Source organism: Durio zibethinus, chromosome 23, assembly GCF_047325235.1.
Source record: "Durio zibethinus cultivar Kanyao isolate XHJ-2024 chromosome 23, ASM4732523v1, whole genome shotgun sequence".
NCBI classification, from domain to species: Eukaryota; Viridiplantae; Streptophyta; class Magnoliopsida; order Malvales; family Malvaceae; genus Durio; species Durio zibethinus.
The window spans coordinates 11763523-11788663 of NC_143184.1; the positions used below are offsets into that span (position 1 = coordinate 11763523).

The window sequence follows — 25141 nt, forward strand, 5'->3', positions numbered from 1 at the left end:
GATTACCAATTTTTTTGCTAATATATAAAATATCAACAACAGCTGAATATATGCTTTAATTTTGCTATGGATGAAGCAATAATATATCATATAATGTATCTCACACTCAACATGTTTTTTCCCTTTATACTTAAATGGATATTTGTTTATAAAATTAAAAAAAATTCACTATTAAACGAGGCATTGGATAATATCCAACAAATTTGGCTTGACATTGTATGTAGCAACCATAATGAATAGTATACAAAAACAATTCTCTAAATGATAAGTTAGGTAAGACAAAATAAAACTTATATTTAATCAAATGAGAGAATTATCAAAGCTAAATTTTTACTAACATTCAATCCATCAAAATAACTAAAACATTCCGAAAAAAAAAAAAAAGAAAAAAATACCTCTCTCAATGTCGAAGGATTATATAAAAAATTTATAATCGTAAAATTGATATTTTTGATGAAAATCAAGCTTCCGTCGGTGGAAAAAATTTTTGTCGGTAAAAACTTTGTTCTTGTAATGAAAAAAAATAAAGACAATTTCTTCTATTGAGAAACTAATATACCTATTTGGATTTTTATATTTATTTTCTTTCATTCTTGAGGAATCCAAAGGCACATATATATATGAAATAATATTAATAAATTTATTCAAGTAATTAATATAACAATTATAAAAGTTCTCCTAAACATTCCTCTCAATTATGGCAGGACTTCATGTTCTTTCCATAATTGTTTTTCCTTTGGTTGTCAATTTAATCTTTCACATTAAATATATACCTTTTGTAGGAAGAACATAAATTAGCCACATTGATTATGAAAACGTACTAGGTAGACTTCTTACCACGTCATATATAAGCTCGTCCAATAATATTTTACCACATGAGCATTTTCAAAAGCGAAAAACAAATACAAAAGTTAACCTAACTCCAAAAAAAAAAATTATAAAAGTTTTTGAATCATACTTCTGTTATAACAAGTATTTTATTTATAATTTTTTATAAAAAGTTTATAAAAATTGATTATTTAAAATATAAATTTTAAATAATATTTTAAAAACTTTATACAATTCTGATTTTTAATTAATTAATTATATTATAATAATTGTAATAATCAGTAGCGACAAATAGCCCCCAATAAAAAAAATCTGTAGTGCCAAACGTACCTTATAGGGGAGAAAAATGGTAGTGAACCGAACCATAAAATGCCAAAAGAGAGGTCCAACGTCCAGCGTTGTAATTGCACACTTGCGCTTTCTTTAATTGAAACTACTGTTTTTCTCGCAGGTCCTTTCCCACGAAGCAACCCAGTAAAGACGAAAAAAAGCCAAAATAAAAACCAGCACCTTTCAAGAATTTGACTTACGAAGACCTCACACACGCACCCAAAAAAAAAAAAAAGAAACTTTTTATCTTATCCTTCTCTGAATTTCGAAGTAACTTTGAATGGGAGATCCATTGGAGAGGTTAGGATTGGAGACAGAGATGGAATTAGAATCAACGATCAAAGAAGAGCTTTGTATGGAGATCGATCCGCCGTTCAAAGAGAGCGTCGCCACTGCTGAGGATTGGCGGAAGGCTCTCAATAAAGTTGTTCCTGCTGTCGTCGTCCTCCGTATTACTGCTTGCCGTGCTTTTGATACGGAGCCTGCCGGTGCTGGTTCTGCTACTGGTTTTGTCGTTGATAAGCGAAGAGGAATTATTCTCACTAATCGGCATGTGGTCAAACCAGGTTGACTTCGTGAACAATTATTGCTTTTTTATTGGTTTTGCTCGATGCTTTTGCTACTTTTACACTTTCCTTCTCAAAATAAGTAGAAAAAAAACCTTCGTTAGTTATGAATAATTGAAAAAAAAAATACAAATTTAATTTTATGAGTAATAAAATGGATGATTTTACTATTGTATGGATCAATTATGTTTGAATGTGACTTGCATTTTAGCTATATGCTCGATTTTAATCAACTATGATTTTTTTTTACTATCGATTTTACTTTTGTGCAACTTTTGAAGAAGAAGAAGGAAGTTAATACATGGAAAAAGCAATAGCGAAATGAAGTGTTGTTTATTTTTGTTGTTTCAGTCTCTAAAAAATTGGAAATGATGTTAATAAATCGAGAAGAACTAATTTTTGTCTTGTCTGTTTTTAGGACCTGTTGTTGCCGAAGCAATGTTTGTAAATCGAGAAGAAATTACTGTGCATCCTATATATAGAGATCCGGTGAGTGAACCCTTTTTCATTTAGTATATTGTTTGGTTGGTGATTTATCTTAGTCTAAATTGTAATTTAGTTCATTATTCTACTCTAGGATTTTAGGACTTGACTTTTGAAATGTACTATTTTCAATGTGCATGACTTTGGTTGTTGTCCAACGAAGGCTTGATTCATGAGCCTATACTGCTTGAAACTACCCAACTTGGGTTGTATTAGATCATTGGGCGCATCATATGCCTTACATTTAAGTTGAATTTTCTCCTTGCTCTTGTGACAGAACCTGTCATACAGTTGGTTCTGCTATGTATATATGGAACTAACTGAATTATGTTATTCTTCACTAGGTTCATGATTTTGGCTTCTTTGGTTACAATCCTGATGCCGTTCAGTTTTTAGACTATGAGGAGATTCCACTTGCCCCAGAGGCTGCATGTGTTGGGTTAGAAATCAGGGTTGTTGGTAATGATAGTGGAGAGAAGGTAATTGAATAACATTAGTAATCTTTGTTTTAATTCTGTTCATTTTCTAACTTTTATTTATTAACATCATGAAATGATGTTTAGTTTTATGTTTAATTCCATTTATTGAAGGATTTTCCAAAAAAAGAAAAAATCCATTAATGAAGGAGTCTTTTAACTTGGCATTTGAGAAATTCATGGTTTTTCTGATGGATACCAGTTATTGTTCATGAGTGATGTCTCACTATGTAATGCTATTTGAATAAAAATTTGTAGGTTTCCATATTGGCTGGTACTCTTGCTCGTTTGGATAGAGATGCTCCTCAGTATAAAAAGTATGTGGTAGTTTTGTTAATGTTTTTCTTTTGAATCATCTACTTCCTGAATGGATATAGCATCAATGTTGCTTTAACAAACATTAGCAAAACCCTTTGATGACTGCATGCTTTTGTCCTATTAAACTGGTTTTCTGGTATGATTTTCAATTTTGGCCTTGTGTCTCTAATCTCAATTACAATAATAGTTTGACATATTTTCATCAGCATTACAGATTTTTGAGGTTCCAAAATCGGGTTTTGCTTTTAAGGTGCTGGCTGTGTTATCATCTTGTGATGCAATGTCTCAAATACAGTTGTCAATGACTCTGATTAACATTGATGTTCAGATTGATTTTGTTCATATCTTCATTTGGCATCTTCTACTAATTGAAGGCTAGTTCCCTCTCTATTTTGTTTTTTGTAATCATCCAGCTAATACTTTATACCTGGTGATTCATGCAATATAGGAATTACATGTGCACCGCACATGCCGCTTTCAATTGTAGGTGATTATCTTGTGGTTGCATATTTGTCTAGTCAGCATAACTTTAAATTAATTTGACATCACATTTTCCTTTGCCTGTATTATATTGTGAAGAATGGTAGATGTGGTGTTCAGTTTTCATTGGTTTTAGTCATGACTTATGGTCAATAATTTGATCTATGCTGTCTAGCTTATGATTTCTAGAACCGCGTATGATTTCTAGAACCTTCTTACTCTTTATTGGTTCTTTATAGAGTTGTATGTATGTCATGGATGTTGACATACTTATTTTTTGCAGGGATGGCTATAATGACTTCAACACATTCTACTTGCAAGTATGTAGCATATTCTTCATGCCATCAATTGGATATTTTTTCTCCTTGGGGGAGTGGGGTTGATTAACCTTCTCTGGATTAATTTTTAATTTATTTCTTCTGATGTTCTTTGAATATAAGCAAAAACATGGTTTTATCATGGTGTGTATAAAAATATATCTCATGTAATGCACATTTTGTAGAATATATGCTCCCTAATTTCCATATTGAATACCCAAGTTTTACTTGCAATAGTTTAAGAAAAAGGTTTTGACTTTAAGATTTCTTATATTAAAATTTCAATTCTTTTTCATATTGATGTTTAATGGTTTTTAATGCCAAAAAGAAAAGAGTAATAGAATATAAAAAGCTAGAGTTTATTTGTTCAAAAAAGGAAAAAGGATGACCTTTACCAAAAAAGAAAAAGGGCAAAAAGAAATAAACTCCAAACTTCCTAAAATGAAAAGATAACCATTCAGGTTGGAAAAGAGGGAACATTTGTATACATCTCTGACAGAAGTTCATGACAAGTCATTGGGAAGTTATGTAGTTTCTTTCAATTATGTAAGTTTAAAGTAAACCATGATCTTTAGAATGATATAAATGCAATCATGTGGATATGATTTTTAACAAGGTTCAGAATAAGCAAAAAATTGTAGGCTGTATTAAATGCTTATGACCTGAACAGCATTGTGATGGATGTGCAGCATTTTATGAGTATTTCTTAAAATGTTTTCAATCAGTGTGGAATGTTAAGATGTTCAATGACGTTATTAAGTTATCATTTTTTATCATTTTATTGGAGATTGTTTTCGTTGAGGAAGCACCCTTCTTGGTTCTGCTGTTATCTGACTTTTATGTGTATGCCTGTTAGTGGTTGATTATATTGTTTTACACTTATGCTTAACTTTCAGGCTGCATCCGGGACTAAAGGTGGTTCAAGTGGATCCCCAGTGATTGATTGGCAAGGCAGAGCAGTGGCCTTGAATGCTGGTGGCAAGTCATCATCCAGTGCATCTGCCTTTTTTCTACCTTTGGAACGAGTTCGTAGTACTTTTAACCACTTAACCTTTTATGCCATGCTTCTGGTATTGTCTGAGATTTCATTTTTCACTTGAGCACTGAAGATTGTATAAACCAAATTGAGAGATTTAGACTACAATTTTTAATGGTTCAACTAGCTCAAGCTTTCTAAGATTCGCTTAGAATTTGTAACTAACGGATTGAGTAACCAAAAGAACTGAATGAACCCAAGCACTTGCTCCTGGAAAGGTCTAATTCTTAATAAATTATTTATTTATTTATTATTTTAATTTTTGGTTGTATGACTTGTAAGTATTATTTGGAATTGCATTCACTCAAGATTTTCCTCAACCAATCTGGAGCTCATAAAAGTCTGTCCTTGTCTGGTTATGCCTCTGTGGGTTGAAGTGTGGAATTTATAGCTTATACATATGTGCTTACTTGATGCATAAGTTACATTTTTTTTTCCAACTGATATTTTAAAAGATAGATTAGATTTCTGGATTGCAAGAAGATCATTCTCAAAGTTTGTCCCGCCATTTAATTGTTGGCTAGATGAGTACCTGAAGCCTTATAAACCATATTGGCCTGCTCAATATTGTTGTTATGTAGGTTACTTGTTCACACCATGTTTCTCCACCTGTATCCTGCACTTTTAATTTGGGTCAGCGTTTTCCAGCTCTAGTTCAGTTTACCTTTTTGGTTATATTTTCAAACTTTTAATGTTTTCAAGTATTCTGCTATTCAAATACTTTTAACTTACAGATATATGCTACTAAAAATTGGTGTGTGGAAGTCCAACTCCTTTTTTGGATTTATGTCTAGAACTTTATTTGCACTGAAAATAGGCTTTGCCTTTATTTCTGAACAAACAGAACCTTCATTCTAAGTTTATTTCTGCTTTATCTGAACATTCAGATGTTGAAACATTAGTTATTTGATTTTCAGGTAGTAAGGGCATTAAAATTTCTCCAGAAAGGAGATTCGTACAGGAGTAAGTGGGAAGCAGTTTCTATACCTCGTGGTACACTTCAGGTTTGTAGTTGATTTTATCCTTGTAGAGCTTTAATTCTGTTTTTGCCTCCGTTTCTTTCTAGAATAGATAAGGTTCATTATTTGGTTAGGTAATTGAAAATGTTTTGATGTTCATGTCTCTATGTTGAAGCTATCATATTAAACTGAAAACTAGAACTGCCTTTTTTTTATTTTTTCTGTTATGTTATTTTAATTAAGATGCTATGATGTTCTGGAACTTGGTGTTTTGGATTTTTTTAAAGACCCTAAAAAATAAAATGACTTGGTATGTCTTGCACCTCTCCTTTCATTAACAATCCCAGGAATATTAATTTACTGGTAGAACAGTAAATGCTCCCTGATTCCACCTTCTGATGTGGTGTGGGCAGGAGGAAGGAGTGAAAAACAGGGGTAAGGGGAGTGAAAGAGAAAAAAAGATAGAGGAGAGGAGAGAGAGAAAGGCAGAAAAGAGAGAGAGTTGAGGGCCAGAAGGAATAAGAGGAGAAGATAAGAGAAACTACCGAGGAAGAAGTAGAAGGAATATCCAATTCCAATGATTCAAGATATTGATAATCCATAACCCAAATGTTCCCTAGGAAATTTACCCAACCTTATATAGCTTACTTTTCATAAATTTTCATTTAAATGTCTGATCTTCCTCTAACCGAGGCTCAATAAAAATGCTTGATGGGTTCATAACCGTTTAATCACTACAACATATTGCTGCACTATATTGATAGTTTTGTTTATGTATTTATGCTTTTTGGCATTCCTGTCAATTTTTGATAATTTGCTTTATACGATTTTAATGTAGGATTTCTTTTTCTTATATAGGCTACATTTCTCCATAAGGGGTTTGATGAGATACGTCGGCTTGGTCTCCAAAGTGAAACAGAGCAGGTTTATAGTTCTTTGTTGTCAACTTTTTTGCTAGCTTCCCCATGGCTTATTTTAGAAAAAAAGTGATCTTATTTTATTTTCTTTTTCCTAATTTAGATGGCACGGCATGCATCTGCACAAGGTGAAACTGGAATGCTTGTTGTTGACTCTGTGGTGAGTAAAGTTCAGCTTATTGTTGTTTGGTTTTTCCTTTAAATTTGTTCTTTTGTTTTTCTTTTTTTATTCTATTATCTTCTGAATCTGAATCTACTTTTAGGTGCCAGGTGGCCCAGCTCATAACCACTTGGAGCCAGGTGATGTGCTTGTTTGGGTGAATGGGGAGGTAAGTTATGCACTCAGTTATTGAAGAAATAAGTTTTAATTCTTTTTTTTTTTTTTGGAAATTTTTTATATTTTATATTTTATATATTTTTCTTACTCCTATATGGTTGAACTTTTAAAGGAAGGTCAGCCCTGGCTTTGCCTCTGCTAAATTTTGATACCTGCTGTCGACATTATATATTAATTTAAGTCTGAAATTCTTCGTGAATAGTCACTAATGGATTTTAGGGTATTTTCCTAAATTTTTTGTGATAAAGTATCTTTGTAATTGATTTGCCCTTGCCCTCTCTCAGATGTGGAATTATCTGTGTATGATTTATGTGGAACTCTGAACATTTCTTACCTTGTTTTAATAAGTGATATGCATTCTGCTTTGGTGCTTTCAATGATTTTACGGTGGAGACTTGATCTCTGGCCTACAGAACCCTTTTTTAGTACTTGTCCAAGTAGGAATTTTGACTATGACCATACATGAGAGACTTTTTCGTTTTTCTTTTTAAAAATAAACTGACAATGGCCCTAATGAATTTGCTTAACGATTGCAATTTGAAATGACATTGATCATTATTGCCTTTAATATGATTATTACCTTTAATATGTTATTGAAAACCTTTTGCAGGTAATTACCCAATTTCTGAAGTTGGAAACTTTACTTGATGACAGTGTTGAGCAGAAGATAGAGTTACAAATTGAAAGAGGTGGCACACCATTGAGTGTGCAATTATTTGTAAGACTCATTCTTTCTCAATTATTTCTATTTAGCTCATCATTGTTTGATGCCTTGAGGTTTAAATTAGATCTCATGCTGTATAATTTGTGATTAATTGTGACTTTGATTGTGGTGGTTAACAAAAAAGTTTTCATTTGTAGCTGTGGCAGTGTGCCCCATGCACCATTACTAATTTGCCAAGTCTAAGAAATAACAATTTTTACCAGTGGTCTCATATTAATTTAAATTTGGATAAAATTATTTATATCTTTATAATTGGCTAACTAGTTGTACCCCATTGAACCTGAAGTATTAGTTATTGTAAATAGTAAAACGTAGGACCACCAGTTAAACTTAATATGATTTTTGTAATTAAATGCGCACAGAAGTAGAAAAAAGTGAATGTTTCTCACTAGTGAAATAAATGTTCTATCGAATAATGAACTTGATATCATTTAGTGACTTTGAAAGTCCATTTTTGTTGTTGTTGTTGGTTTTTTTTTTTTTTTTTTTTTTTTTTGTTTTTGATGCATATGCCAATTGTGGCATCATGCATTTTTCTTACTCTAAAAGTACAAATGTTAGAGCCTATTTTGTGTTCTGAATCACTCCCATTGTCGTTATAGTATAGTACTTGCATAGTTTATTGCTTCTTGAGAAAAGAGATTTGCCACTCTGATTGCAAATGTGCTTAGATTCCTTAATTTCTATGCCTTTCTGGGATTGAGAATTTTGGGAGGAAATTAACTTATTTCTGTTTTTTGTCCTGACATTCTTTTGGACAATGGTTCAGGGTTTCATATTGTCTGGCGTAAGGCTGTCACATATTTTCTTATGATTGCTTTGAATTATGCATCCTAAATATAGTTTTAGTACAGATTTGTTATCCAGGCTGTCAAATTTCTTGAAACTTAATGTCAGACACTAGTTGGTAAAATAATTGTTTACTGCATTTTCCATCTCACCCAACCCACAAGAACATATTTCATGGGCACCCTTCTTTTAAGAGTGTTGACCCTGATAATGATCATTGTGGGATTCAATTAAAGTTTGTTGACGTGATATTAATGCCAACGATATTTTCAAATAAGTTAAGTGTAATGTGGTGCGGAGCTTCTTCCTGGAAGTAGCTAGTAACTGAATTTCCAGAGGCTCATTCTTTTAGTTTGTCAACTACCTTTATATTGAGTATGATTGCAAAAGCTAATGCGTTTCCCTTTTTTTTTCAGGTTCAGGATTTGCATTCAATAACTCCTGCTCATTTTTTAGAAGTAAGTGGTGCAGTAATACATGCCCTGTCTTACCAACAGGTAGGTTGTAGTTTCTGGTTAGCACTTGGAACCCCTATGCCCCCCGTCCCTTCTCCCTTTTTACTTTGATTTTCCATACATTGATCCCTGAATAGAATTATTTATTTGCTTTTATCCTTATGCTGTTTGAGGGTAGTGCTGCTGTTGCTGACTTATTTTCCTTTTACCTGAAACAGGCAAGAAATTTCCGTTTCCAATGTGGTCTTGTATATGTCTCTGAACCTGGGTTAGTCTACCTGATTTTATTTACGAAAATTGTCATACCTAATTAGTCAAAAGGTATCTTGAAGAAGAAGAAAAACTTAATATATGCATATGTTTGTGTGTCTAGTCTCAGGTCTTATCCATTGGCCATAAAAATCACTTTTGTTGTTGAATGCATTAGCTTGCATAGAATGCATTTCATTGCTATCATTGCCATTGTAAATTCTTTATGCTAATTTATCAAATAAGGAAAGTTTGGTTTTTGGCCATAGTCCATGATATAAGTTCTGAATTACCTATTGTCTTTTAATGAACTCTTTTTTCTTCCTATGCATGGAATCTCAGGATTGCTTGATCACTTTTGGAGGTTGAAAGACTGATAATTGCTTAATGTTATTTTCAACAAGATAGTGTGTTTCTTAATGAACATCATTGATTGCTTATCCTTTTGGACCAAAGTGGGAAATATTAGAGTCCTGTATTACACAATTAGATTTACTCTAATCTGTATTAATAATGAGGTTGCTACTTTATTACTAAGGCCTTTCTTTAGTTGGTTAATAGGTGGTTTTTATCTATTGCAGGTATACGCTATCTAGAGCTGGAGTTCCTCGACATGCCATCATTAAGAAGTTTGCCAGTGAGGAGATATCAAAACTTGAGGATCTAATCTCTCTTTTATCTAAGCTTTCTCGGGGTGCTCGGGTGCCTTTGGAATATATAAGCTACACGGATCGTCATCGGAGAAAGGTATGAAGTTTCACCTAATGTTTATGTTTCTACAAACTGCTGTGATTGAAAATTGTGAATTTAAGCTATTGATGAATCTTGCAATTTTTTTTGGAAAATTGTATGGGTAAGTTTTATTTCTAACAATAAATGGAATATATGATGAATTGAGGTTGGGTGAGGAGCGATCAATGTAGTAAAGAGTTCTGACCTTGCCTGTTGTTAGGCTCTAATGAGTGCATGGCTTTTAGTCCAAGTATTGCAAGGCTTGTTATTGAGCTTTGAGCTCTCATAAGCCTTGGGCTTAATTTGGCTTATCACCTTGTTGTAGGATACCCATCATGAACCAAAATTTGCATGGGATGTTTCTGTTAAAAAATATGGTCCAACAGTGCATGGGGCTTCTTTCTCTGTTCAAGGGAAAGCAGAAGCACATAAATTAGAGTAAAACACAAGCAGGTAACCTTTGGTGAACCTAACTTTTGGAATTGGATTGGCTTCTGAAAACCGCTAAGAAGTATTTCACTGTTTTACTTATATTGTTGAGAGAAATTAGGGGTAAAAAGTGAACCAGTGTTCTAGTTGAAGAGCTTAGAATGAATTCGTTTGATGTTAAACAATTTTGAATGAAAATTTAAAGCTTATAAGTAAATAAGCCAAATCTGAACAGAGGTGAGTTTGACTCATTTATGTTGATGAGAAAGTTTGATCAAATGGTTTGCAAACATGATTGATAGAAGGCAACAAAGTCTGTATAAATTCGACTCCTTATGCGTTGACTTGAGTATTATTGTGGTCAGGGTGGGTGTTAGTAAATATTGGTTCGAATCTGACTCATAAAAAGAAAGTAATCTTCAATATATTATGATTTTTAGTTATTTGTGTGAGGATTTTAAAATAGGTGACATCCTTTAGGAGCTGTGGAGGATTCTAGGATTTGGTTCTGCAATCATTAGATGCATGATTTTTACTCTCTCGTGTGATCTTATGATCCTAGTTTAATCAAAAGTCAAAAGATGCAAGGTGCATTATCACTTGAGCACCAGGCATGGAGAAAAGTGCTTACTCTAGTGAAGCAAGGGGCAAGTTGTAAGAAGATTCATAAATGTTTATCAAAAACAAAAAACTTATTATCTATTGTTATACCCAATAAACTTAAAATTATATATTCTTTGATAATTTGATATGATTCCTTGTCTAATGTGTTAAAGTATTACTAAAAGCCACCATCAAATTCTAGCTCCAAGTGTCCGTCATCCACAACTAGTTATAAATGGACAATATCAAGGCAATATCAATTTTTCTTATTTTTGAATCTTGGTAGCAAATATGCGTCATCTTTTTCTGTTAATTGCAATGTTATGCGTAAGAAAAAAAAAAGGCATTTCAAGAAAACTAAATGAAATTTAACTGAGGTGTGCCTTTTTTCTAAAGGTGCTTGGGGGGGGGGGGGTATTAAGACACTTTTATTAGATTGGTGTGCCTTAGCCCTTAGCCCCTAGGAGCACCTGGGTTTATGTCTTGACTGCAGTGCATGATTCGACACAAAACCTTTGTGCTCCAACATCCCATTTCTGTTTAAAGGATCATGGTTGGGTCTTTATCTGGGTTGTTGAATCTGGTCAAACCTCAATTCACTTTTAATTGTACTGATCCAAAATAATACTAGAGTTTTAGCTACTTTTATATTAAGTTCTGAAAACTTACAAGTGTTGCAGGTTAGTTTGAATGGTTAAATTTTACGTGTTTAGAACCAAAAAGGTAGCAAGGATAGTAGTTGCTGTTGTTTAGTATTAGATTGGTTTTACTATCTATGGGCATTGATTTGCTTCCTTGTTCCTTTTTCTTCTTCTTTGCATGCTCTCTTCCCTCTTGTGTCTTGTGCTTTCTCTCTCTGCCTCCTGGTGCCAGTGTTCTAACTGTATCGTACTTGTTTGCTCAATGAATGTGCACCAATTTTGTTTCTGTTGAGATTATCCGTACTATTTGTTAATCTCTGTGATTCTGTTGATGGGTACAGTCTGTCTTGGTCACAGTGGATCGGCATGAATGGTATGCATCTCCGCAGGTATACACTCGTGATGACAGCTCAGGTTTATGGACGGCAAAGCCTGCCTTTCAACCAGAGTCCATGCTGCTATCATCTGCTGTTAATGGTGAGGCTACTCATATGGAACACATAGATCAAGATAACCACCAAAAGTTGACTGATGGTGTTACTAGTATGGAAACCAGTTGTGAGCATGCTTCCGAGGAATTACACTCTCAGGATGAAACAGGTATTGGATCACAAAAACAGCTGGTGGAAGAGGATATGTCTTCTGATGGAGTTGTTGATGAATGTTCCTTAAATGAAACTGGTGAAGTTAAGTTGGAAAACAAAACCACCACAGAAAATGCTGTGTTAAGGGACTATCAAGGAGTAACAGCTAATGCTTCAATTGCTGAACAAGTAATAGAGCCTACTCTTGTAATGTGTGAGGTAACAAATTTCTGTTGATTGCCATAGTTCATGTCTTGTGAACTATACAGTTCGACCTTTTTCTTTCCATTTGTTAAATATTTTTATCACAAAGGAAATTTGATGGTAAATGATGATGTTTCCATTGTCTTTAATTTGTTAGTCATTCTACTCTGAACATTATACTATACGAGTTCTTATTTCTTTCATGATTGTTGTCCAGATTGTTATTGTTGGCAATTTACTGTTTTTTCCTCTCGTTTTTTCTCTTTAGAACAACCTAAGTTGATCTTCATGCTTGCAGGTTCATGTGCCATCATCATGCATGCTTGATGGTGTCCATTCGCAACATTTTTCTGGGACTGGTGTCATTATATATCATTCTCAAAGTATGGGTTTGGTTGCTGTTGACAAGAATACAGTTGCAATTTCTACATCGGATGTGATGCTATCCTTTGCTGCTTATCCAATTGAAATTCCTGGAGAGGTATGCCATTTTTATGGAACAACATTGAAAAACCATTGGATATTTTTTTGAGTTGCCTTTTTTTAACTGCAGGTTGTTTTTCTTCACCCTGTTCATAATTATGCTCTAGTTGCATATGATCCCTTGGCTCTTGGGACTGTTGGTGCTTCTGTGGTTCGTGCTGCAGAGCTACTTCCTGGTAGGTTCTATTTTTTGCAATTACTCTACAGTTTGGTTATTAGATGTATTATTACTTGTTCATATTTCTCCTATGCTACCAGGTTTGCACTTTTTTGTTGTTATAATATACTATATGCTTCATCGTGTCCAGAAAATTTGGTTTGGAAATTGAATTGACAAAAGGTTATAGTGTTATTTTCTTAGATTTCCATTTTGGTAAAAGGAAGTCTATTCTTAGTTCAGCAGTGAAAGAGGACTGGGGGTTGCAAAGTTAATGTTGATTTCCTAGGTTTATGTTTTCTGTTAATTTTTGTTGGTAAAACACCGCAAGACTACTTTTGACGAGGACTTACATTCTATTTGAGACAGAGCCTGCATTACGTCGTGGGGATTCAGTCTATCTTGTGGGTTTAAATAGAAGCTTACAAGTGACATCTAGGAAATCAGTTGTGACCAATCCATGTGCTGCTTTGAACATTCGCTCTGCTGACTGTCCACGGTACAGAGCAACAAATATGGAAATAATTGAGATTGATATTGGTATGTTTGTTGCCATTACTTAAGGTGGAATCTAATTTTACCTACATTCTGCTTTCAATGTATGAAACAGTTCTTGTACTCTTTTACAGATTTTGGTAGTTCATTTTCGGGTGTGCTAACAGATGAGCATGGAAGGGTTCAAGCAATCTGGGGAGGCTTTTCAACACAGGTTTCCACTCTGACCAAAAAATATAAAAAGCAAAAACAAAAAAAACGGAAGGTTTCCTCTATTAATTAGCCTTTTTGGATAAACTCCATTATGGCCATGTGTTCTGATGCCTGATATCATTGATTTCAGCTGAGATTTGGTTCTAATACATCAGAGGATCATCAAATTGTGAGAGGTATCCCAGTTTATGCAATAAGCCAAGTTCTTGACAAGATCATATCTGGTGCTAATGGACCACCTCTTCTCATAAATGGTGTCAAAAGGTCAATGCCACTTGTTAGGATCTTAGAGGTTGAACTTTATCCTACTTTGCTTTCAAAGGCCAGAAGCTTTGGATTGAGCGATAATTGGATCCAAGTACGTTTATTTGTTTCTTTATTTTATATATTTTGTGTTGCAAATTCTTTTGAAACAAGATCTTGGCAATACTTTAACACATGCTAGGGAGAATGGCTCTTTTTTGTTTCTTTATTTCCTTTTGCCTGTTTCATGTTATCACATCACATTTCACATTGGTTATATTTTTTAGGCTCTAGTCAAGAAAGATCCAGTTCGTCGTCAAGTTTTACGTGTTAAAGCTTGTTTGGCGGGATCAAAAGCTGAAAATTTATTAGAACAAGGTGACATGGTTTTAGCAGTAAATAAAGAGCCAGTTACTTGCTTTCGAAACATAGAAAATGTTTGTCAAGCATTGGACAATGGTGACAACGATGGGAACCTTAGCATGACCATTTTTCGGCAGGTAAGCAAATAGATACAGGCAGAAAGGTTATTTATTTCTTTTTCCACTTTGTAATTATTACTATTATTAATTTGACTAAAAGCATTTTAATAAGTTCTATGTACTATCTAATATAATTGAATTTTGTACTTAAAAGTTTTATTAATGCTAATATGTAACTGGAGAAGCAATTTTGCCTCATTTTCTTTTTAATTGTATTTTTTGGCAGGGATGTGAAATTGATCTTCTTGTGGGGACAGATGTGAGCGATGGGAATGGTACAACACGAGTGATTAATTGGTGTGGGTGTATTGTTCAGGATCCTCATCCAGCCGTGCGTGCTCTTGGATTTCTTCCTGAAGAAGGGCATGGTGTTTATGTGGCACGGTAAGGGTGTTTTCTCTTAGTAGAAAAGTTTTCATATTCATTTTATTTCTAAGGTAATAATGAGCGCATAGCAGGTGGCAGTAAAATAGTTGGCATTTTTAGCCTCAATATATTTTAAGGTGTTAGAAGACTGCTACACTACTAATTAAATTCCTTAACATTCTAACTCATGACATACCTGAAGGCAAAAAGATGCTTGCAAGTTTGATTGCTCAGGGCTGCAATTGGCATCTAATAATTAAAATAGGATATCAAGCTAATTTAACTTTGTATGTTTTGATTTTTTTTTTAATAAATCGTGGTGTCATGAATCAATCAATGGCTTTAGGATTTGGCATATATGAATAAATCTGTCTTTAACCCCTTAATTTCGAGGGAGTGACAATAAGCTACCTTTAAGAATTTTTTAAACCTCTTTTTGACTGATTCACAAAAGGATTTTGATGTTTAATGTAGCTGAATTTGAAAAATAATTAGTATAGTAGTTATCTAACTTTTCTAAAAGTTCTAAGATAATGGGCTAATAAGTAAAACTTCACTTAAGATACCTGGTGTAAAAGAAATATAGGCATCAATATCAACCAAATTTTAAAGATCATTCTATGGTATTCAAATTATAATTTCAATTAAAGTCAGCCTATTTCCTGCATGTTTCGGCTTTTTCAATAAAATGTTGGTTCTCATGTGACTGTACAGGTGGAACCCACTTGTCAGTAAATGTGGCTGTTTGTGTGGGAATTTGAAAAATGGAAATAGAGCCACCCTTTCAACTATTAGAAAGAAACAAGTAGAGAGTTATATATACAACCCCAAACCAATTAAAATTTGGTGTAAGGGCATTTTAGGTGGAATACCTTGGGCCAAACAACATCTGCATTATAGTTTTGTAAAAGCCTATTACTATAACATGAGCTCTCTAATTTGGTATTTAATGTGGATTTTTGTTACTATAATTTCATAAACAAGGGACTTGAAAGCAAAATTAGGGCTGAAATAGTTGACCTAGAAGCCAAACTAATTAATGTAAAAGGAAAAGCGGAATCATGAATCATCACTTTTTGTAGGGTTAGGAACCATATATGATCAAGTTATAAGGTTTGAATGGGAGCCATACAATTTTTCTTTTCAAGATGTGTAAAAGCTCTCTTATTTATATAAAAATTTCTTATCGGCTTGTTAGGGATTTAGGATTAAAATTTGTTAGAAAACTCTAATGTGATTCAAATTTGATCTTGTATAATCAAATGAAATTGGATAACTACGAATTATTCCCATCATTGAAAGAAGATATGACAATGAGTTTGTAATGGGATTAAGGACTAGCATGTGAAAGAATTAGGGTTCACAAGGAGTCACAAAACCACTGAAATTGTAACATGTAAGTTTAGATTAAATTCTGTATTTGCAATTAAAAAAATTTAGTTTTACCCATAATGTTTTACCATCCAAATTTTATATGTTTGGAGTGCTAGTTGAGTCTACATTTATAATGAATCAAATGGAATTGAATTTGGGTTTTCTATGTTGGGATTTACTGAATTTCTTTGTGGGGTGCAATTGCTGTCAGGCAGCAATTCATAGGGGCAATTTCCGGACGTGAATTCTGTAGGTTGAATTACAGTTAGACCCTATATTAAATGACTGTAAAGCTGTTGAGTCTAGTTTCTAACCTGGCGCCTTGTATGACTGGAAAGCCTATTTCTTGTTTGTTTTTAACCTCATCCTTGTATGGCTGAAAGCCTATTTAGTCTTGTTTCTAATCTACCAAGAGTTGTTACAGCTCCACTGAACCCGACTCAATCTGATTTGACCAAAAAAAAAAAAAAAAGAAAGAAATCAAAACTTGAATCTGCCCAACTCAAACCTGAAACAGCTTGAACACGAATGACTTGGTAGTGTAACCCAAAATGATTTGAAATTATATTGATTTGGTTTAAAACTCAATAACATGGACCTGAAATGATTTCAACCCGATGACTTGAACATAAATAACTCCAGTGTCAAACTTGAAAGATGTAAACCAAAAATAACCCAAACCCCAAATGATCGGAGTTTTTTCTACCCAAAATGATCGAACTCAAACTTGACCCTGCCCGTTTGCCACCTCTATATCTAACCCAATTCAAACTAGAGAACTCAAGAAAATCTTGAAATTGCCACTTGGTGCTGCTGCATGCCAGAATATGCACCAAACAAAGATAATGGCTTATCTCAGTGAAGAGAACTCTAAATTTAATTCCCTCAGATCTGTTGAAAACTAGACTTAAATAGCTTGACCGCATAAAATTTGGATAGTTAAACTTCATGGATTAGTACAGAATTTTATCTAAATTTAAGTGTTCTTAGGATTTCAGTTAATACAACAGCAGATTTTGTGACACTCCTTGTAAATACTCGGGCTGAAGCCCTTAATTTCATCATAAATTCATCCTTTGAATGATTGGTATAATTCCTAGTTACTTGATTTCATTAATTTATACAAGAGCAAATCTAAAACACAGAAATTTTAGAGTTTTCTAATGAACTTTATTTCTAAATCCCTAACAACCTAATAAAAAGTTTTCCTGTCAATAAGAGGGGTTTTACTCATCTTGAAAAGAGAAATCCTACTATGGCTTTTGGTTTTCCAATCTTCAAGCTTGATCTTGCACAATCTCCAACCCAATAAAAAAGAGATATTTCATGTTTCCTTTTTTTTTTCTTTTGTTTTTTTGTTGGTTCAATTGGCTTCTAGGTTACCTAATTTTGCTGGTAAGTTCTTTGTTTCTGAAAATATTTTAAAAAACTCCCCACACTAATTATTAAGAATTAAGAGACCCCGTGCTATACCAAGGAGGTTTCCTAGTACTCTAGTCCAAGTGTTATTTTGAGGTAGAACGCTGAGTATTGCATTAGGAATCCAATAAAAATTTCCGGTGTTTTGTATGGAAAAGTAATGCTTTACTGCATAACCAATTTACATATGTATAGTCATACCCACAAACAAACATTTATATTGTGAATAACTGACTTATACTGAAGAAATATCTATCATTCTAAGAATGATCATTTCTTTTAACTGAAGTTACACTCGCTATATTCTATTTGTTGGGTGTTTCTCGTGACAAATTTGTTCTTTTCTCAGGTGGTGTAATGGTAGTCCTGTCCATAGATATGGGTTATATGCTTTACAATGGATTGTTGAAGTTAATGGAAAACCGACTCCTGATTTAGATGCTTTTGTTAATGTGACAAAGGTAAGCCTAGTTGCTTCTCTTTTTCCCTATTTGTGTATTGTGCTTCATGCATACGAGGCTATTTATTTGATTTTATGGTGCGTTGTTGGAACTCAATCTTTTTCTTTACTTCATCAACTTCTAGATTTTAATGTTTAGTGATAATGTTGAGCCTATTTGGTTTTCAACTACAGAACGGCAAATCGCCTCTTTCATTCCATGAACTTAATTAATAACTGCATGTTCTTTCTATATCAACAGGAATTGGAGCATGGCGAGTTTGTTCGTGTGAGGACAGTCCATTTGAATGGCAAGCCTCGAGTTTTAACATTGAAGCAGGATTTGCACTACTGGCCCACATGGGAGGTGAGATTTGATCCAGATACCGCAATTTGGCACCGAAGGATTATCAAGTCGTTAGATTGTTGAAACTTTTGAAGAGGATCTTTTAGTCTCACTACTTTCTTCAGGAAGCAGTGGTATAAGAGAAGGGGATTATCTTCGTGATATCCTCTGATCAATTATCAGTTTGGGCTGAAGTTTGGTGCTGGCTTGACTTCTACAGTTGGTTCGGCTATATATCAAGTTGGTGCCAACTTGTGAGGTATAACTTTCAACGCAAGTTTCTGACAATCCGGTCAGGCCTAAGCATTCATTCTGCAGGGTTCAGCAAATGATATATTTATATGAAGATATAACTATTATCATCTACTTCATATTGTTGTAAATCAATTATAGACAGATAAATGATTGGACGAAATAAACGAATAAGATTTCTGTAGTTTACTCACGTTGGGTCTCATATATGTGGCAGAGACGTTAAAATGGTTCTTTAATGATTTCTCAGCTACTTCTCTCTCAATCTCTTGTTAAGTATACTAGAAAGAATGACAAAAAACAAAAGAAGCTTGATGTGAATGCTTTCCGCTTGAAATCTCTTGTTTGATGCTTGGAGTGGTAATTCTCTCATGGCTTCACTCGTTCTTTCAAGAGAGGCAAATTCTAGCTTTTTGAAGCCACTAGCTGTTAAATCAGAAGCCCAGCAGTGATACCATCATGGGTATAATGGTTCGTTCGTTTGGGCCAGGTGCTGTTTGTTCGGATGATCTTAGTTTTCGCAACTCTATGATAATCAATTGAAAAGCACACCCAAGTTTCATGGAAGAGAAAAATCATAAAATAAGACGCAATATCTCCAATGTCAAACCGTCAAAGAAATATCGCTGATCAAATATTCTAAATTCATGAATGTCCATGTAAAGTTCATAGACAAACGTGTCTGTTTTACTTAATTAACAGATAATCGAATCTTCTGCTTATTAATTAATATGAAAATTTATGGTAACTAAATTTATTAATATAATTAGTAAATCAGAAATAAGAATAAAACCTTCCTAAAAGAAAGGAATAAACCCTAGTTAGAACCATTAAGCATATGTAATCACTGCCCCCTCCTCGACTCCCTAATCCCTATATATATAGAAATAACCATCCAACCAAAGCCAAAGTCTCTCTCTGTTCTCTCAATTAAGTCCCAACAAAAAGCCGCAGCAGCAAGCTACAGCACCATGGCAAAGATGTTAAGCTCAGCATTTAATATCGTCCTCTTAGTCATTGTTTTGCTGAATTTTGCTTCCACTTCAATGCCTCAAACCACAAACTCTGACCATCAGCGGCCATTGTCTCGTTTCCAACTAGCAGCATCTTCTCAAGTACCCATCATGATCAGCCGAAACAACCGCAGCCAATTACCCACAGTACCATCTTTATCACCTCTTGTAGAGTCTCAGCAGCTGTCTTCGGATTCGGATGAAGAGAAGGAGAGGAGGAAGGAGGAGAAGGAGAGGAGGAAGGAGGAGAAAGAGAAAAGAAAGGAGGAGAAAGAGAAGGAGAAGGAGGAGAAGAAGGAGAAGAAGAAGAACTGCTCAGTGGCAACAAGTAGTGTCAAGCAATCAAACATGGGAGTTTTTTGCATGGTTATTTCTTCAGTATTATTCTTCTATATTTAGATAGCCTTAGCCTTTAGGCATGCCAATATAGTAAGTTTTTAGAGATTTTTGCATTTAATTTCCATTTTCTTTAAAAAAAAAAGGTGTCAAGGCTTAGTTTTATTTTATTTTTGCTGCTATAATATTGTATTAGGATTTCCAACCTTTTGCTTTTTTAATTAATATGAAAATTTGCTTTTGATAGGAATTTCTTTATTGATTTCTTTTATTACTTACACTAAATTAGATAATCAATATAATTAGAAATTCATGTTATTGAGCTTTTCAATTCATCAAGACCATCGAAAATTTCAATTAAGTAGAGAGAAGGCAAAAATTAAAGAAATTTGTTCCAACTTTTATATACTACTAAAATTAATTGTTGATGAAATCAATAATTGTCCTAACATCTAGTTGCTGGTAAATTTATACTGTCAAATTGGTGATGCTTCCATCTTAAAACTAAAATTTTTAATACCTTAAAACTTAAAATTACTTTGTATATATTTATAATGAAGCAAAGGGATAAAGGAATACAAAAATACTAACTCATAGAGTAATTAAATTGCCTAATCTCATAGAATTTGATTGAGTTTATGTTTAATGTACTTTTAGTTTATAGATCCCGTTAATAAATCAGATGATAATATCCATTAATAAGTTAATATTAATCTTTAAAATAAATATATAAAAAATTAATATTTAAAAAAATTTACTCAAAAATTATAATATGATTTACTTTATTAATGAAGTAATATCATATGATTCAATGACATAATCTTTATAATAATAATGTATCAAATATAGATATAATTAATTAGATATTAAAAAGTTTATTTTTCATTGTTAATTACCAAAACCAAGTAGAATTAGATGAAGTGAACAACCGACTCAAACAATTACTCATACTTCCGAAAGGAATATAAGGAAATTAGGTTAACGTTTTCGTAAACTGTTTGTTAAACCCTTCCTTCGTTGTTCAATTGGGTTTTCTTTGGTTGTTGCTTGTTAAACCATGGATTAGTTGTATGAAAAGGAGTAGCAAAGAATGACTTAAACCATGGAATGGATCAAACTTAAGACTCTTGGCAAGGGTTCTTATGGAATTGTTCACTTGATAAAACCAATGCCGGTTTCTGATGAAATCTTGTCTTAACCAAGATTCTGGTTCTCTTCAAAAGGAACTACAGATCCTCAAAAAATTTGTTTCTTGTGGTAATATGACACGTGCCTATATTATTGGATTATAGTTTGGGCTTAAAGAATTAGACCAATTAGCTATATGGACTGCTATTTCATTTCTTTGCATGTATGGCCTTTTAAGGCCTTATTCAAATATTATTTTCTTGATTGTTAGAAGTGAATCGGGGCTGTCTTCCCCGATATTCTCCGGATGCAACTGTCTGCGAGAATGAGCAGCATAAAAAGGGGGAAGCACGTGTATTGTAAGCATTCTGTTATGTGAAATGAAATGAATCCTCTCTGTCCTTGAGATTTTTTCTTCTCATATCTAGCCTTCTTCTCTATTTCTTTCCCTTTTCTTTCGTTTTTCTATTTCAGTTACAAAATTTGTAGTCAATAAGAAAGGGAACGCATCATTGGTATCAGAGCCTCGATCTTGTTGATGGGTGAAGTGATGAAGACCAGATTTCAGATTGATGACACTCTACTGCAAGAACTAATGGAGCGCTTTGAATCTAGATTGAATAGTATGTTTGATCGGTTGAGTGAAGATATTGGATCCCACTTGAAAAGTATGAGTTCCCAACTTAACCAATTATCTGCTAATCTGGACAATGTTAGTGAAGCGATTAGTGATTCTTAGGTGAATATAGAAGAAAATGATGAGCAAAGAGAGCAGAAACCATCTATGGAGTCAATTGACGGTCTCTCCTTCTCGTTGTTGTCCTTTAATATTGATTTACCTGTGACCCGTAAGTCCTTGCCTTTATTTGCAGGAGTTAGTTTAGTATTTGAGCAAGACGAATTACCTAGTTGTATGGTTGCTGGTGTTTTCATGTTAAAGGATGTACAGTTTTTTCGTGTTGGAAATATGTTCAGGACTTTTTTGGTAATAGATAACAGTAAGGGTGCTAAACCTTCCCTTGTAAGGGTTGTTGATGTTCGTGGAACAATTGAAAAGGCTTATTCAATAGTATTTATAGTTGGAAATAGCCTTGTTGTTGTTGGTGACCCTTATGGGTTTAGACTTCTAGTAATTGGAATGCGTCAGGGTGAGGTTGGGAAGTTGACTTTGGAAAAGTTAATGATGGAAATTCACGCTCGTCATCACTGATCACAATCACTAGACTTTTCGGTTTGAATTTTTGGTTGAGACTTGCCTTGTTAATATTACTGTTATTTGTTTAGTATTCAAGCACTCTTCCTGTTACCTTTATTTCCTAGACGATGGAATTGCTGGTCCGGTTGCAAAAGAGCAATCTAATTCATTTGTGTTAATGATTGTCAGAGTTATTAGTTCATATGTTGTTGAACAAATTCGACTGGCACTTGATAAGTTTAATTTTGTTTATAAGAGATTCAACAACCAAGTGTTGTTGTTTGAGGAGCACTTACTTGGGGTAGCTTCATTGCTAACTACTATTTGGAAGCTTCAGTCATCTACTGAATATTCAATCACTTTATATCTGGAGTTTCTTTTGCTTTGTTTATTGGGAAAGTGTTATAAAACTGATCCTTTCATTTTTGAGGAAGATATTTTCAAGGTTAATCAACCAAGGAACTTTTTTCTCTGTTGTTGTTATTAGGGAATGATATGTCTTGGACAAAAGCAGTTTGGGGAAGCATTGGAACTTCTACACAATGTTGTGATTGCTTCTATGTCTGTGATCAATGCTATAGTTGTCGAGACTTACAAAATATACATAGTGGTCTCTTTTATTTACTATGGACAGTTTTCTACCAATCTCCCTAAGCATGCTTATTCAGTTGCTTAAAAAAATTGGAAGAAGCACTCTGAATTCATTAGCTATCCAATTTACTTTTGGGCTGACAAGACAACTGACATAGAGACTGGTGAAGATGAAGACGATAGACCTAAAGAGAATGAGAATGAAGCTATATGCCTTTGTATCGTACTGGTCTGTCAAATTCTTACTTGTCATATGGCCGTAGACAAGCTGTTCATTACTGGTGTTTGGGAACTATTTTGGTCAACAATGGTTCCTGTGTGCTGACTCATAGTAGGGGGCAGAGTGCTACTGGTGCATTATTGGATTACATGAGTGAAGATCATGTTGCTTCTCCTCAACTTGCAAATTGCGCTGTCTCTCAAAATACGTAATTGATTCTGTTACTCAACAATATGCTAGAATCAAAGATGCATGAGATGCAATGTTTGTTCTTTGTTGCTGGTGGTGGAAAATTACACCTTGAGCTCTGTCTCAAGGATTTACAAAAAGATTTTCTGGATGATATTGAGATCATTATACCTGATCCTGTTGTGCCATTGTGTGCTCCTATCTTTGAGAGGTTTTGCAGGACTATGATGAACAAGTTTATTAATAAGCACAATCAATATTCAATAGGTGACAGATAAGGGAACTATGGTTGAAGATAACATGAGGAGTAATTGCCTTGAAGTCGTTGATGTGATTCTTTATGCTGATGAATGACCTCTACCAAGGTGGTGGTCATATCTATTTCATTGATAGGAGGGTTTCCTATACTTCTCAATTTACAGCCAAGCCAAGGCTTCTTGAGCCTACTTGCTTGGGGGAGAACCAAGCTTCTGAGCAAGCACTTGATGGGTTTTTCCATGTCTTTAACCAGAAGCCTAGAAATGTATACTACTTGAAATGGGTTGTCCAACCTGTTGTGGTCACTTGTGTTGTGCACAGTATGACGACAAACTAGGACCTACTAGTGTTGAAGCAACTGTTGTTGCAAATACTCAATTGGAAGCTGCTCGAGTTCTGTCCAAAGAGTTTGCTAGTGTTCCTTAAAAGAGTAGCAATTAAACAGTAAAAACATGTGCAACAGTGCTTGCAATAACAATTTTAGAACAGGATAACTCTGATCTTGATTATGATGCTGCCAAAAATGAATATGTTGATATGATCAAGGTTGGTTTTACTAACCCATTAGAAGTAATTCGAACGACTTTGGTTCAAGCTGAAAGTATGACATCGACTACAACAACTGAAGCTGTCCTAGTTAAATCTCCAAAGGTGAGAAGGATGTTCTAACAATGCAGCGTGGTAGGGGTATCCTGTCCTTTGATCCTTGAGGACAAGGATCTTCTCTAAGGAGGAAGTATTGATACGTGCCTATTTTATTGGATTGTAGTTTGGGCCTAAAGAATTAGACTAATTACCTATATGGATTGCTGTTTCATTTCTTTGCATGCATGGCCTCTGAAAGCCCTTATTCAAATACTATTTTCCTTACTGTTAGAAGGGAATAAGGGCTGTCTTCCTCGATATTCTTGGGATGCAGTTGTCAGCGAGAATGAGCAGCACAAAAAGGGAGAAGCACAAGTATTGTAAGCATTCTGTTATGTGAAATGAAATGAATCCCCTCTCTCCTTGAAATTTCTTCTTCTCCTCGCTAGCCTTCTTCTCTATTTCTTTCCCTGTTCTTTCATTTTTCTATTTCAGTTACAAAATTTGTAGTCAGTAAGAAAGGAAACGCATCATAATAGTGTACAGTGCTATGACGATCTGTTGAGCATTGATGAAGGATGATGGTTTACAACTTGTTTCTTGAATATGCTCATGGCGGTAGTCTTTTGAATTTGATGATCAAGAAATATGGGGTCAAGATACCCGAATGCGATGCCAAGTCCTACGCGAGAATGCTAGCTGAAGGGATTCGTGATATTCATGACATGGGAGAGGCTATGTTCATTGTGATTTCAAGCCAGAAAATATTCTTGCTTATTCTGATATGTCTGGTTCTATTAGAAGTCTAAAGATTGCTGATTTTGGCCTGACTATTCCACCTGGAGAAAAAAAAAAGCCAGCGTCAGAGCCTTGGTGCAAGATTTTCCACGTACAGCAGTT

At 34.1% G+C, this 25141-nt stretch overlaps 1 protein-coding gene and 1 long non-coding RNA gene across 3 annotated transcripts; both read left to right on the top strand.

Moving 5' to 3' along the window:
- Nucleotides 1-1356: 1356 nt before the first annotated feature.
- LOC111314644 (protease Do-like 7) lies at nucleotides 1357-18975 on the top strand. 2 transcript variants are annotated; one of them, XM_022916204.2, is made up of 24 exons: nucleotides 1357-1724; nucleotides 2143-2213; nucleotides 2552-2686; nucleotides 2942-3000; nucleotides 3765-3801; nucleotides 4695-4823; nucleotides 5752-5838; nucleotides 6652-6717; nucleotides 6814-6870; nucleotides 6974-7039; nucleotides 7658-7765; nucleotides 8977-9057; nucleotides 9234-9283; nucleotides 9846-10011; nucleotides 12011-12472; nucleotides 12756-12938; nucleotides 13011-13116; nucleotides 13467-13637; nucleotides 13727-13806; nucleotides 13936-14163; nucleotides 14336-14548; nucleotides 14757-14914; nucleotides 18039-18150; nucleotides 18391-18975. In XM_022916204.2, the coding sequence occupies exons 1-24, from the start codon at nucleotides 1439-1441 to the stop codon at nucleotides 18556-18558; spliced, it is 3279 nt and encodes a 1092-aa protein (XP_022771939.1). In that variant the 5' UTR covers nucleotides 1357-1438; the 3' UTR covers nucleotides 18559-18975. The 2 variants fall into 2 exon arrangements, with proteins under 2 accessions (XP_022771939.1, XP_089609072.1); XM_089752946.1 differs by having other exon boundaries at nucleotides 13727-13857; nucleotides 18391-18919.
- A 1992-nt stretch (nucleotides 18976-20967) lies between these two features.
- Nucleotides 20968-24678, top strand: LOC149512210 (uncharacterized). The gene is made up of 2 exons (XR_016332734.1): nucleotides 20968-21562; nucleotides 21678-24678. It is a non-coding gene; the product is annotated as an uncharacterized LOC149512210 (long non-coding RNA).
- Nucleotides 24679-25141: the final 463 nt, after the last annotated feature.